Here is a 15,624-nt window from a genome sequence, read left to right on the forward strand (position 1 = left end):
CAGCTCAGCTTTTAAAACTCTTGAACTACAGGTGCTCGAAGGGAGAGAGCACTGGTCAGATTTCTGAAAGCTGTCAGTGACTGCAGTTCTGTTTTTGCTGCTGTGCTGGGGTAGGACAACAGCCCTCCGTGTCAAATTCTTTCATCCCAAGACAGCCTTCCTCTGTCAACACGGAGATGTGTGGGTAGGAAAAGGGAAAAAAAATCCTAGAAGGTGAATGCTACTTTTATTATCTGAGATGGTGGAAACTAAAGTGTTTTACAGCAGTGCAATGTAACAGCGTGCTTACAGGTTGATAGCTTCTCTAGAGGAATTGTCTACAAGGTTAATATGCTCCTAGCCCAGCTGTATTCAATGCAAAGACACTGAAAGATACACAGATCTGTAGTGCACTGAATTTTGTATATTGGGTCTTTGTGGTAAGACAGACTGCTGCTGGACAAGGACAGACTTCCTGTATATTAATTTGTGGAACAGACCTTAGTGTTACACTGAACACCAAGCATGAGAAATCAGATAGTACAGGCAAAGACTACAGCTCTCTGACATTATATGTATAAGATGCTGTTATATTATTAACTAAAGGGCATCTTTGATTAAATGTTTGATTAAACCAGCTTTAATTTCTCCTAAATTGATTTATTTACTCCAAAACAAACTACATACTACCCGTGGTCCCAAACTAATTCAAAAAGCCTAGTTATCAGATTGGGTCTTAATGAAAGTAAGCAGCTTAGCTCACTTGGAAGTGGAAGGTCTCCAGGCTCTGTGATAGTAACAGATGTATGGATTTGCGTTCTCTAGGTGAATGAGGACAAAGGAGTGGTTCAGTTTTCATGTATTGTGTTATTTATACCATTATGTCTGAGATTTCATCCAGCGCTGTCAGATGATGCTATTTATGAAACAGCTCAAACCCTGTATTTTATGACCTAGATCAGGAAACAGACACACAACATTTTTAACTGTATGTGTTTCGTGTACCTCTTAAACTAGAGAATTAGGAGCTTTAAAATCAGGATAATGTTTTTTACTGTCTCTTTTCTTTGGAAAAGACTGAAATTTCCCAGGCTTAAGCCCCTGTTCTGTTTCTTTATGATATCGTAAAACCAGCATAAAAGATCTGGTGGAAACTCAGTCAGGAGATATAGGTCCAGCAAAAGCCTCTCTTAAGCAAATCTTTAACCCAAGGGTCATGGTTGAGAAGAAACACCTCAGCAGCCTTGCAGCTGCTCTGTCTCAGATGTGTACATTGGTATGAACAGCACATAGCAACTCTGGGTGAGGATTATTTTATTCCAGAGGTCTGGCCCTTTGTGGGTTGTACAGTACCACATGCATCTTAAGGTGCAAACACTATTTAGTAGGTAAGTACAGAGAGATTCCTTCAGTGAGTCCTCACTAGCATTCACCCTTCCAGCTTTTTGAACAAAAGCTAGATCGTGGCAATCCTGAAAATAGAAAAAGTTTTTCCATGGAATGGTCAGCTTAGCCCAGGTCTGGCTTTTTACATTTATTTCTCTAGATGAAGTTAGCAGCACAATCATGTACTCGAAAACTTCCCTGTACCAACTAACATATTGCAACGTTGCTGAAGTGTCTGAGACCTTTAAAGGGAACTTTTTTTCTTATACTTGTCTTGTTCAAGTTATTCCCTTCAGCCAGAACGTAGCATACTTTGTTTTTTGTTTTTTTTGTTTTTTTTTACAAAGGCAGTTGGCCACATCCTGCATGCCCTGAGAGATACTGCCCACCAACTATCAGCTAAATATTATTGACAGCTCCAGGTTCTGCAAATCCAGCTCTTGATGCCCTTTTGTTATTCCTTATCCAGACAGATCTTTTCCTGTAATCAAAATTTCCTTGGGGCTGGTCTGTAACAGCTTCTTAGTGACTGTAACTATATCACAGATAAAACTAGAAGCAGAACTCAGTTTAAATACATTGGTATTGATATTTTAGATAAACTAACTATTGTTAATGCAGAACCTTCAAAACCTTCACAATATCCGGTCTCTGCATTCTGTGTGTGAAGAAGCCTACATCAGGTACTGGGACTTTTAAAACCAAAGTTTTGGGGAATGGTTTACCTACAGTAAGATTCACAATGATCTAACAGATGCTGTACATTAATGAATCTGTTCTAAAGGTTTGGGGATCACTGTCAGGCTGGAAGAGTTACCATATTGTTTCTCTGGGGCGCATTGCTCTAGCACTCACTGAAGATGAAATTGAAGAGCTGGATTTACATCTGATCGACACCATTTCTGTATTGAGTCAGCAAACAGAATGGACTCCTACCCAAGTAAGTACATTATTGAATTTACTACTGGATTCGTAGTAAATTCTAGGTCCTAGAGGACCCCTTTTTGGGACTCAAGTCCTAGAATCACCCAGGAAACTGATACAGCCACCCCCACCACTCCCTGCTGGTTGTCTTCAGCCTTGGCCCCTGCAAACAAGGGCTGGTAGGTCAGCACTGATGTCTGCCTGGCTGTTGGCTTCTCTGGTGAGATGGCCAAGAGGACATCAATAAGTATTAATTGTAGTGATGACCAACCTGTTCTTTAACACTTGCCCACCAAGTAATAGAAGAGGGTCAGCAGTTATTAGCAAATATGCCATTTGGATACTATGTTCTTCTCATATCCCTCTCCTTGAATAACTTCTAGTTACGTCAATGGGCTTTGATATTAAAATGAGAGAAAGTTATAGGTTTTTATTTGTCTATGTAATTGGTAGCATATTTCTGACTTACCACTCGGTTGCACAGATGCTGGCATGGTGGCATCCAGCTTTGGCAGGGTATCACAAGTCTGCTTAATAGATTCATTTTCTGAGGAGCATTATCAGAAGGAAGCACTTGGGAGGATTTTATACAATAATAGTTGGCTTTTGAGATTTCTTGCTGTCAGTAAGAGTAGCAACTTAAAAGAGATTAATCTCACCCAACTTCAACTGTCTAAAAGACAGGCAGCTAGTTTAAGCTAGTTATTGCAGCTTACCATCTCAGATACATTAGGATCCCTTGGAAGACTAGTTTCTTCCACTGACTTTAGTGGCCTACTTAAGCTAGACATGCAGTTTGTAAATGGTCAGTTTAGGATGAGCACCATCCTAAGTGATTTAGGTTTGCAAAGACATTTTGGCACCTACATCCCATTCACATCTGAATCTTAGTCCTAAACACAGGTCACCATCTATATGTGACACTTATATCAGGTTGTCCTGCCTTATTTTAGAAAACCTAAAAATTTCATGTTGATCCCCTTGAGTAATTTGCATTTCCTTCTTACAATTTAATTGAATTGGGCAGTTCTGTTAGGCACTTCCATGCACATTTCTTCTGGGGAAGTGGTTCATTGTGACCCAGCACAAGACACACTGGATTCTTTTAACTTGCTTTCATTTCAGAAGTGGCCATGTTGTAACCATGCTCTGCTTAGATGCCTCACAGAGGTGGTGCCTGTTCTAAAGGCCATACAAAACTCCATTTAATTATGTTGGGGAGGATCCATTGTAAGACTCCATAGTTTCCAGTAAGACTTTGAGGTTCTAATACCAAAACCTTCAATTATGTTCACTCTGTTCATGCCTAATATCTTACTATTTTTGCAGGCAAGATCTATTTTGCACAGTTTTCTAGAAGACTCTGGCCAGACAATGAGTACTTTAAAAAGCTTTGATTTAGTTGGATTAGGAGCTATTCTCTGTGTTCTGAACTCCACAGAAATCATGTCCATAAGGAGTGTTGAATTCAGGTACCGCATCTGATACTTATGAAATATGTATTAGTATTTCTATTGACAAAATGCAGTTTGTTTTCCTTCGAGATTTCCAGAGCCTAAAGGCCTCTTTTAGTTTGCACTTTATATGTTTTAAGAAAGGCAATAGATGTTATGGAAAGCATACAGTAGCTGTTTAAAATATAATCCATTTTAGATTTTCTCTACCGTTTATATTTCACCAGTCAAATATTGCACTGAGAAACTTGGGCTTTTGCTCAAAGCATTAAACATTTCTGTGCAGCATTTGTACATATATTTTTAACTTTAAAAGAGGTTTACAGTCTTGCTACTGCAGACTAAGTATGTTCCAAGCACTTTTAATACTGCATGTGATTGCAGCATATCATATTAACCTTGTTGCCTTTTGCAGTGCTGCTGTTGCAAGAATTGGCCTGTTGCTGTGTAGCACTCCTGTTCTGAGGCAGTTTAAGAAGATGGCAGAGTCTGTGTTTGGAACTGCAACCAGCTGGAATGGCTCGGTATTACAGGAGATTGGTACTATAGCAGGTAACAAACTTCAGACTAGAGATGGTAATAGTTGTGAAGAAGTATTATTGAGCATTAGGAGACAGGTTCATGTAGTAATGCATTTTTCTAGACTGGCAAAATATTTCTTCCAGGGAGGAGTCATCTGCAGGGATGGATGTTCAGCAATTTCTGTAGTGCTAAGGAAAAGTCGTGGTAGTCTCCATAAGGTGCCTTCCATTGTGCTTTTTTTAAACTTTCCATTAATTTCACTTAATGCTTCCTAAGACTTCTTGTATCAGAAGAAGCTGTGAAACAGCATTCCTGAATAACACTGCTTATATTTTTGTAGATTCAAACACATCTCCCCTCAACTGTCTCTTTTAGAAGCAAAAGAGTTATTTAATGGTCCCTCGGGTAGTACAGGTTCCGTACCGATAGCTAAGGTCGGATTATTTCTAATATTTGAATATAATGAAAGAGGCGAACAAAAAAAATGGTATTTTTTTTTATGAAACACTGAAGAAATACATTTATTAGATATTTTGTGCAAGAGCTTAAAATTTGTGTTAGCTTAAAAGTCAGTCTAATAAAAAACATATTACCTTTGCAGGTGGTTTGAATGAGGATGAATTAAAAGCTTTCGATAAAAACCTGATGCCATATTTCCAGCCAATAGCAATAAGCCACATACCTGGTAAAATTTTCCAAGTAAGAGCTTTATTAGTGAAGAAGAAACCAAACGTATGTAAATTCTACTCTCTTATGAATGAACTGCAGCACTGATTTATGGTTTGGCTTGGGGTTTCAGCAAAAATTTTTCTGCGGTCTGTTAAGTGAGAGACAGTCAAAGATCTGAAACATTAACTTTCAACTATATCATCTGTATTTGTGATGAACATAAAATATGTTAAACAAGCTTTTTTTTTTTTTCTCCTTCAAATGCATCCCAAGGGAAAAGAAAAGATCTAGGGTCAGAAAGCACAGAAAGGACTCTTTCTTCTGACACTGTATTCAGATCTGAGCTTTCTTCTGTTTATTAACATTTGCAGAGATGCTATCACAGCTACACATTTCTCTGCTTGACTACCTAAGAGCCTTTTTATTATCTTAAAATCTGGCACCATTCTCCGGAGTTGGCTCTGAGAAACAGATTGTACAAGCAGATACAGATCAGAAAGGAATTACATCTAATTAAACCTGTTCTGAATGTGGACCAGAAATTAGAACATGGATCTTGAGATCATTGCCCCAGACATTATTTGACTTAGTGACAAGATTAATATTCTGCCTAGGCTGGTCTCTGTCAGATGCTTGGGCAAGCAATATACTTCTGGACAGATGAGCTAAACAGATAGTTAACTGTGTCAGGTTCCATAAATGAGAAAAACTCCTTGAACACTGTTCTGCACAGTACCACCAACAGTTTAGATAAGCTTGAGATGTCCTTAGTCAAACTATCTCTCTGGAAAACAGGCAAAGCTGAGGGTCTACATCATGTAAAATTTCTTTCAAATAATGTACATTTTTGTTAATAAGAATAGTAATGATACTACAAAAGGTGCTTAACAAATAACAGGCAAGCTTCCCAGAACAGTTTTCTGCCTTTGAAAGATTCAAAGCAGAATTTGTGTTTACACAGGTCTTGTATAGGGCTGCATACATTATTCAGCTTTTGATTTATGAAAAATTACATGGTATTATGGACCTTAATTTAGTTTAAAAGTGGCTTATCTCAACATTTCTGGACTGACAGGCATTTATTTGAGCTTACTAGTTTTAAAATAGTACACCATTTGCTAGATAATGAAAAAATGGGAAGGGTTTACTCCATTGTCTGACCTACTTGGAAGGGGAATATAGTCCCTTACAAAGATAAAGTAGAACCTGGATGCAGAACTGTTGCAGCACAGACAGCATGTTGTACAGGAGGGCTGCAATTCTGGTGACTGCAGATCGTTAGCTGGAATCCAAGCCATCCAGCATGGCCAATACATGCAGGCTTTAATGACTGGTTAATTTGTGTGATACAAATACTGTAAAATTATGATTTTTGTGTTCATTTATAAACACAAGTTTTAATATGACCAAAGTTGGAAGATTTGCAGTCTAAAAGAGGAAAATGAATAATGAGATTGAAACATATTACTTTTTTTTATCTCACTGCTCTACTGATAACTCAAATCAAAGGTCAAACATAGGTTTAAGAGAGTTCTCTTGGGAACAAATATAAGAGGAAACAAATGAAAACACAAGAGGATGCACAGCATCATCAGTCTTTGAACATATCAGAAAAGAACATATCAAAAAAACTCCAGTTATGTATTGAAGCAGTGTCCAATATAGTGTTGGCACAGAAAGCCTCTCAAGCTTTCAGACCCAAGCAGCCAAGACAAGGGCGTAAGATAGGTGAGTAGCCAGTGAAGTAAATGAACAAAAAGGTATTTCTAAGCTCTGTATTTCTATAGAAATACAATGTTGAAGGCTGTTTCCCCTCATTCCGAAGGCAAAATAGTGATTCCTTACCAGTGTTGGAGCCACTAGTCTATCAGCAGCTTAAATGACTTTCTGACTTTTTCCTCCCAGGCATTGTCCCCAGAACAAATAGCAAACCTGGGCCCTGAAAATGCTGCCATGGTTACAGGATCTCAGCGTAAGCATCTGACTGTATCACAGCTTCAGAGCCTTCAGCTGGCGCTGGATGGAGCCAGGACAAGCACCCCAGAGGTACCCAGCACAGCTTGTGCACCCCCAGTGGGGCAGACCCCAGCTCCAGGCGGTAAGTACAGCCACTCCCCTCTCCTGCTTAGAATGGAGGCCACTGGTGCACAAGTGGGACAGGTATCTCAGCACCCACCAGGATCATTCACATCTTCTGAGGGTAGACTAGAGTGAATTTTCTAATCAACTTTTTAACTCAGGCTTCCAATCATGCACCTGGCCAAGAGGAGCAGCAAGGATGGTATTGGATTTACCCACAGCAAGAGATAATGGAGGAAGATATATCAGCTGGCTAGCACATCACATTGTGCTAAGCATTAGCTTATGTAGAATGTAGTCCGAAGCAGTGATCTTTCCCCTCTTCTTTGTTCCCATATTCTTTGCCTAAATAATTTAGAGCAGGTTCCTCCACCTCTGGACCTTCAGATCACAACCTTTATCTGCAGCAGAACCTGGTTTGCAGAGCTGCAAGTGGGAAAGGAGGTAGCACTGGGGTGGATTAGCACCTTTACCCAGGCTTGACCTTGGGCCCCTGGAGCAGTTTTTTCTTCTGTTCCCATCCAATTTGGACTGAAAACCTATTAGTACCTAGGCTTCTTGGTTTAACTTACTACTTCTCTATATTGCAGTTTATACTGGGCAAGTTATGTTGGCAAGTGTATTAATGGACATTTTACATTTAGTGATATTTTACACAGTCAAGCCAGTTTTGAGAAGTTATTGCTGTCAGACAGCAAATGTTGTTCTTTCCACTGCCGCCAGTGAGAGAGAAGCTGTGAAGAAAAGACAGGGATGCCGAGGTGCTAAAATAGCAGTAAAGGTGGCTAAATTACTCTGATGCCCTTACAGGAATTAGAGCAGGTCTTCCTGGAAGCAGCTGAACTGTGCTCTCAGCCCAGATCTCTCATGCACATGACACGTTTCCCCTGTAGATATGCCAAAAGGAGGAGTTTCCTGGGTAAAGATCACCTGGGTTCTTAAGCTCCTCATTCGTTATTCCGAGTATACTTCTCATTATGTACTACCCGTATGGAATGCTTCTTTTAAGAACTGTGTCTGTTAAACTGAAGTTGACCATTCTGAATTATATCATTTTTAGAGCTGCTGAATCTCATTGGGAGGATTGAAATGTTGGATTTTGCTGCTCCTCTCTATGCTGGCTTAGGTAAAACTGCACTATTCTGAACTGTGTCGCAACACTAAGGCATAAAGCTTTCTGTTTTTTAGGTGCTTCCTGTTTGAGTGGCTTCAGCATCTGGTTGTGTGCCATGTTCATGCTGTGCGTGCTTTCCTGAATCTATCATTGCTAAGCTCGTGGTAAGTTTTATTTCAGTTGGAAGTATCTTTATAATAGAGACACAGTTCATCTGCAATAGTGATGGCTTAACACTTACACAACAGTGTGAAGGACTGAGAGATCCCCTTCCTGCTTTGAATACAGAACATATTCATGTTCATATTCAGAACAATTTCTGAATAACTTTTTTTGTATTTTATGTACCTCTCTTAGACCATCTTTGACCCTAATAAAGGGGAAAACATTTTATCTCATGTTTACTGTAAGGCCAGCCTTAAAAAAAAAGTATATTTAAAATTCCATGCAACACCAATCCATTAGTGCATTTTATTTGGAGCGTGTTGTCGGTATTAAGCTGTATTTCGCTTGTTCCAGTCCATTGATAAGATTTTATTCCACAACTGCTGTGATAACCTCCAGCTAAATGAATGTTGCCATTAACTGTTGAGGGGATATTACAATTTTGACAGAATAAAATTTAACAAGAGCACTGCTGGGCTTATGTTATAAATGCTAGTTAAGCAAACAAACGCTGAGTGTAACACCAGAGCATTTAAAGACTGCAAACCAAAGTATGTCAAGAGATTTCATTTTTTTTCTTTGCTTTTTGATTTTCAGTGTCCTGGAGCTTACAAAGCAGATACTAAAGAGAATGCAGCTCAGCACAAATAGTAGAATGAAGAGGTTTTCAAATGCCTGAGTACAACCTGATTAATTTCTTAAAAGCAACACCTTCATCCATCATTGTGATGTGAAGCATCCCCTTTTCCTTGCTTTACCGTTAATGAGTAACACAGGAGTTCCCTCCAAGTGCTTCAGAACACATTTCAAAACTGGAAATGCCTTATGTGTGTCGTGAGAAAAAAACTTATGCAGTCCTTTTTATGTTGATTAATTTGGTTACACTATTTTATCCATCTGTTCGGTTTTCTTTTTATACTTTGAATCATTCCTCAGGACAGAGGCTGTCTTTCTGTGTGACGTAGTATAAACCATGCTGAAAGTTACTGCTGTTGCAATAAAATAATTTCATCTCTGGGATGCTGTTTTAAATCCTGCTCAGCTAAGAAGTGGTCCTGTGTGAAATACCTTTCAAACTTTTATTTGTATTTCTTTGTGGCAAACATCAGACGTAGCTTCTTAGTACTGAAAGCAGATTTAATTTTCCTGTGGGTGGGGAAGGGATAGGATCAGGGCTGGAAGGAAGAGGCTCCCAGCTTCTGCTGGGGAAGAGCAAGTGTTTGCTGTTGCTGCTGGGAATAACAGCTCCCACCCCATCCCCAGATAGTCTGTAATTCCTGCAGCAGCAGAAGCCAGCCTGATTTTCAGGGCTTTGTTATTGGCAAAGGAAGCAGTAAGAGCATGGCCATTTTTCACCCCCTCCTGTTCCCTCTTGCCCTTTAGCAATCTGTTTCTCTCTGAACTGCATTTGCCTATCTTTAACCCTAGCAAATATGACGTGATGTTACAAGTACTACTATGCTGTATTTTATAAGCAAAGAACTATTATTGTTGCAAATTGCCTTGCACCCTTTTCTCTAGTGCCAGTGATAAAATTCTAGCTTGTTCCCAGTGCATTTTCTTTTCTGCGTGTAAACAGTAGATTGCAGCATTTACTTAAATAGAAAGAAATTTGTATGATCCCAGCAAGTACATGCAAACACCCACCAAAAACCAAAAAAGCTTCAATCGATCAAATACATTATGAAGATTTATCTGTTTTCTCATCTTAAAAAGTCATGCCTCATTTAGATGTGAAAGTACTAAAAGGTTGTTTCATTTATAGAAATTACTTGACCTGAATTCTGTGTGTATTTCAGTGAAAATGCAGGAGAATATTTTCATAGTCAAGACGAGAGTCAGCGTTTCCAGTTCAGCTGTGTAAGTCAGATACGTGACTTAGCTATATCAAGCACTTCAGAAATCCATATGAGCTGAAAATGATCTTCTGTCAATGTACCTGGTAGTGATTCTGTCTGCAATTATGTGAGTCAGAGTTCAGCTTTTAATTGGAGCAGGAGTGAGCTCTTTGTTTTGTGCCATCTGTGCTGTGATTTTTTTTCAAGCACAAGTGCTCTTAAATAGCTGAACTCCTTGATTATTTATTTATTTTATTAAATTAATAATTATGTTAATATCTGGCATTGCATTTACATTTAGTCAAAAACATCTATTTCTTACAAGAGTAACGTAGAAAAGTAAATGCAGAGCACCTACTTAAAGTCATACTTGGTTCATGGTGAGAGGACAAGCTCTTTTTGGTTTGTGCGATGGTGTGAGCATCTTGGATGGTGACTATTGGAGAAACGCTATTTTACTTTTTCTAGTGCACCTCTTACAAAGATAACTGATATAACAGTTCATTCTGCAAAAACTGTGGTTCGTGAGATGCCTTCCTCAAAACTCTTGAAAATGAACATCTGTGAAGAGAATGGGTGGGGAGGAGAGAGTCAGAGAGTAGTAGTGTGCACAGCATCTAGTCTGCTGTCCATGTAAGTAATCAGCTGTCCATTCACAATCTGGCATGATTCCATTGCTAAGAAACTGAAACACATACGCTTTCCTTTTTACTCCTGTAAACCACAGAATCGCTTACTGCAGGCATCCATGCCATATGATACTGCTAGCCACAAGCGCCTGTCACCAGTGCTGCTGTATATTATATACAAAATACCCATTCTCTGGCATGTGTTCGTGGGAAAGATGTCTCACACTCCCCCTTTTTTCGCACTGCCAAGGCTTTTGCCAGAGAAATGCTGTTTAAAGTTTTCTTTGATCCTTAAAGAAATGTTGCTGTTTGTTTTAGATGTGGGTAACATTTGTTTACACCAAGCTTAATTTTCCCCATCCCCTTTTAGTTTTAACACTCTTTTTATGCTTTTCTCAAATCAAAATCAGTCTAATGCAGAAATCTGCTGTTGAATATGTCACGACGCTAATTTTCTGCATACTCTGAATATTGCAGCTCTCCTCTCCACTTGTGCCTACTCTGATGGTTGCTAGGCACTGCTGTACATCCTGCAGGATATACATCTGACTGTTGACAGTCTGACATGACTCTGGTGTAGGCCAAACTCCTCCGAGTGTTATGAACCACGTGACAAGTGGCTGTGTCCAGCAGGATGTCAGAGGAGGTATTTCATATAATTCATTTGATGGGAAGTAGGATTGTTAAGGGTCAGACAGAAATACTCTGTTGGCTTGTTATTTCAGTGTCTGCCACCTTTGTGTCCAGAATCATGTTTAGAAAATAAAAAAGGGCTACTTGTTTGGGGTCCCTGGTCAAAAAATTATCCCTACCACCTGGCATTGGGGAAATCCCACATTTCTGGTATCTTTAAATCCCTGAAGATAAGGAAACAACTACATATCCACAGTGTCTGAAAGATGTCCCTCTAAAGCAGACATTATGGCTGTCGTTTTTGTGCAGTACATGGAATGCTTGACTCCCAGTGATCTCAATCTGTCACATCAGGACTAACCAACACCTATCAGTGTGAGGCTCTAAAGAGACCACTTTAAAAAAAAAAAAAAGTCATCCTTTAATTTTAAAATTAAAACGCCATTTATGCTTCTGTATAATATGCTCAAATACTCCAGGGGCAATTACACACTGCATTATGGCAGATTTAGTTTATCACTTGACTGCTGTGCCTGTTTTAGGATCATCACCACAGATTGCAAGTCCCATCCTGTTCAACTGGGGCTTTGTTAGAAGTCCCATTCTGTCCACCCATGCTGCAGCAGTTGTGAGCCACTCCTTCCAGGTGTACCAGCCAAATGTATCTAGGGAGATCCTCCTAACTCACTTATTTTGCTACTGACAAATAGGCAAGGAATCAAACAGTTGCCTGGAATGAGTCATGTGTGTAGATAATCCCCACTGACTGTAGCTCACATGCTGGTGTTCGGGCTCTTACTGTGTTGTGGTGGTCGTAGATGCCTCGTTCTGCTTCAGAGTATGCCAGTTATGGAAGATCAATTGAGGAACAGTAACTTGTTAAATTGCAGTACTGTGTTCCCTTATGATAGGCTGCCATCCTTAGAGAAAAGTAGAAATCAAATAATCTCTTCCCCTTTTTTTCCCCTTCAAAAACAAAAACAAAACATACAGAAAACTACATAGACTTGATATTTTAGGCTAATATGCAGCTGGAAGCAATGTGATATCGTTATCTCAATGATAATGTTTTTGATAACATTTTGATAATGTTTTTGATAACATATTGATAATGTTTATTTCTTTAAAAATGAGCTTTCGATACATGAGCCTACCATCTCAGAAGGACTGAGATCCTTATTGTCTTGATTAGTAAGATATTCTCTCCTGTATCATACGATGTGGCACAACGCTGTGGACTGCTTACTCCACTGCTGTTGCAGACAGGCTCTGGCTTCCCTACCCAATAAGGCAGGAAGGAAACTGGATAGAAAAGACAAGTCTGCAAAGCATAAATGCAAACTCCTAATGTAAGTTAAATTTCTCTTATCAATACCCTAGAACATCTAAAACTATTCCTCAGAAATAGTATTTTGTACTTAGTTTTACAACGTGCTTTAAAATGTGCAGATAAAAGACAAACCTGTCAAACAAATCAATGTATCATCCAGGTATATATTTTCATATATTTTGGTAAAATGTTTAGTATATTTCCATCCTATCTACTCAGTTTCTAAACAGAGAAATTATAAGACTAGCTCATACACTCCACCTGTCCTCATCTAGTATCAGGACCTGTAGTAGTTTTGTACCATAAAACATTTTTGTTTGAATTAGCATCTTATTAATTGTACCTGGAAGTACACAGTCTGGGAAAGCATTACATTTTTTTCTGCTAAGAGTACAAATCAGCCAATATCCATCTGTCTCTCCCTGCCCCTTCCTGTTCAGCATCATTCTGCTTTTCTGATCTGGATTAATAAGGATTTTCATGCCCTCATGATATAGGAACAGAAGGTGTGTTCAGAGCTTACAATCTGGGTGACTATACATTGCAGTATTAAATGGAGGAATTGTGATTGCTGAATTTCTTGCTTTGCAGGCAACAGCGTAACATTTATCTCCTAATATTTTAGCTGATATTAATTACCCTTGGAAACACTTAACAGTGTCTCTCATAGTATCTGAAATCTTTACTGAAAAAAAAAAAAAAAGGAAGAGAGTACAGGAGTAAATTCCTAGAAGAGAAAAGAATATTGTTGAAAATACTAATTCATCTCAAATTTAGCAGGGTATTTTTTCTGGTACACTTTCCCCAAAGAACTTTTAACAGTTGTATAGAAAAGAATTGTTTTGATTTACCAAATAATAGTCTTTGCTCTAGTTAAAATCACGTGCTGGTTTGATGCCCTAGGTCATCTTCAAGTGAGACCTGATATGTTTCAATATTTAATCAGATGTCAGAAAACAACTTAGATGACAAATAAGCTCTGAATATATCCTGCATAAACTGAGATAAGAGTTGTTTATTCTAGTCATCATATTATTGATTCCATAGCTTTTGAAAGAGATGAAACATCATTTCTCTACCAGGTCATCAAGAGAGCTGATATGCAAGGTAGTTTATCTGAATTGGACCCTACTACCTACCATGTAATTGTTTCCATAGCTTGGGTTAATCACAAGTTTTTCTGTGAAATAAGTATGTTCAGCTGTTTCAGGGAAGATGCACCCTCTTTTCAGGCTCTCTTCTGAACAGTGATCATTAAGACTAAATACTTTATTTCTGTACTGGGCCCTTGTCAAGCTGGGTAGGTCAGTTTTAGAAATTTGAAGTGTATTTGGGAAGAGATCCATGGAATGTAGCATATATTTCAGCTGGTCAGAAGAATACACAGTACAATATTAATGCCTGTCAGTGTCTGAGCTGATGTCCATGGACAACTTCACAAGGACTCTCTTCCTGAAACCACTGTGAAAAGACATTGAAGAAGTCTTTCATCTGGTTAAGAAATATACGGTCAAAAATATACACTTAATGCCACAGTCCAGGACAGCATATTTGTCCCATGTGGTATTTCATGCTCTAATACCTGTCTTTCTCAGGTGGTATTTTCTTCCATCCATGATGAAAGTGTTCTTAATCCTTTAAAGCAAGGCAGAGCAAAGGCGTTATACTGCACAGTGTCCCCCTCTCATGGGGCATTGTTTTCAGGCAGCATAAATAGGACTTCAGTACCTTACTGCATCCTAGGAAAATCCTTGTCCAGTTCTGTGGTGTCCTTTGCAGTACTTTGAGTACCCTGAGCTCTATTGCCAGAGTGCCTTTGAGAAGCACTAGCTCTTCAGCAGAGCATCAGATGTGCTTCTCACCTTCCACTTTTTTTTTTTTTTTCTCCTGCCTAGTCACTGACATTGAATGTCAGGATCCTGGAGACTTTGGTCAAGGGCCAAGGAAAGGTGATAACTGATCTTTCACTTGCTGTTGCTGAGTGCAAGGTATCCTAGGCAAGTGGAGTGAGATTCTGCAGAAGTTTCCTATTGTCCTGCTCAGGGAGCACAGCTGCACCTCAGGGTACCAGAACAGGCAGAGCTGTTCAAGGGGGCATGTAGACAGCAAGGGACAGGGAAAGCTGAGCTTACCTGGGGGTGGCAAGCCTGTCCTGAGGCTGCCAGGGAGTACAGCTGACCCATCTAATACTAGTGGATGGAAAAGGAGCTTTGCTGGCTTTCCCCAGGAAAATGAAGAAAGAGAGAAAATAGATCTGAGAAGAGAGGAGTGAAAGCAAACTAGAAATGAAAAGGAGAAAGAAAATGATCAAAAGTTCATTCCCAAGGACTGGAAATCCAAGAAGGGGAAGAAGAAAAAGAAGCCCAAAGAAAAACATGGAGATAAAGATTAAAACTAAGCAAAGATATTTTTTTTTTCCAAATTCGCTTGTGCACTTCTCATGTCTGCCATTTTTTCAGTTAACTGTAGGATCACTGGTAAAACAAGGGGGCTCTCATGTTAAACCTGTGGGTAAAACTTGCAGCCAAACTGGACTTGCCTGAGGTCTACCTTGTGCTGTTAACACAGGGAGCTCTGTCCTCATCTGCCCACTGCACAGAAGTTAGAGCCGACCTGCAGTGCTGCCAGCTCTTGTGGAAGGCTGGAGCCAGGTCGGTGCAGATGCCGCAGGGTAGGTTGAGCTGTGGACAGGCTCCGGCCTCCCTCAGTTAGAGGCTAAATACCACGACAGGGAGTGACATCCTTTTGTCTTTCAGATGTGGGATTTACAGTCGAGCATTAAGGTGTCCAGGTTTGGGGGGAGTGAAGTTGAGCCTGGGAAAAAGAGGGAAGGGAGAAGAATAGGCAATACGTTAAATTAACTTTCCCCAAGTTGAGTGCTTTGCCTGTGATGGAAATTGGT

The 15,624-nt window shown here is 39.5% G+C and overlaps 1 protein-coding gene across 1 annotated transcript in view; it reads left to right on the plus strand.

Moving 5' to 3' along the window:
• The window catches only part of OTOA (otoancorin), a 39,321-nt gene extending 27,564 nt beyond the window's left edge, over nucleotides 1-11,757 (plus strand). The window contains exons 23-29 of the mRNA XM_068699475.1: nucleotides 2,150-2,305; nucleotides 3,619-3,761; nucleotides 4,159-4,295; nucleotides 4,867-4,964; nucleotides 6,840-7,032; nucleotides 8,202-8,291; nucleotides 8,890-11,757. Coding sequence (XP_068555576.1) covers nucleotides 2,150-2,305; nucleotides 3,619-3,761; nucleotides 4,159-4,295; nucleotides 4,867-4,964; nucleotides 6,840-7,032; nucleotides 8,202-8,269 — 795 coding nt within the window. The 3' untranslated portion in view covers nucleotides 8,270-8,291; nucleotides 8,890-11,757. The remainder of the gene's footprint in view (nucleotides 1-2,149; nucleotides 2,306-3,618; nucleotides 3,762-4,158; nucleotides 4,296-4,866; nucleotides 4,965-6,839; nucleotides 7,033-8,201; nucleotides 8,292-8,889) is intronic.
• The last annotated feature ends 3,867 nt before the right edge of the window (nucleotides 11,758-15,624 follow it).

Source organism: Anas acuta, chromosome 15 (genome assembly GCF_963932015.1).
Source record: "Anas acuta chromosome 15, bAnaAcu1.1, whole genome shotgun sequence".
NCBI classification, from domain to species: domain Eukaryota; kingdom Metazoa; phylum Chordata; class Aves; order Anseriformes; family Anatidae; genus Anas; species Anas acuta.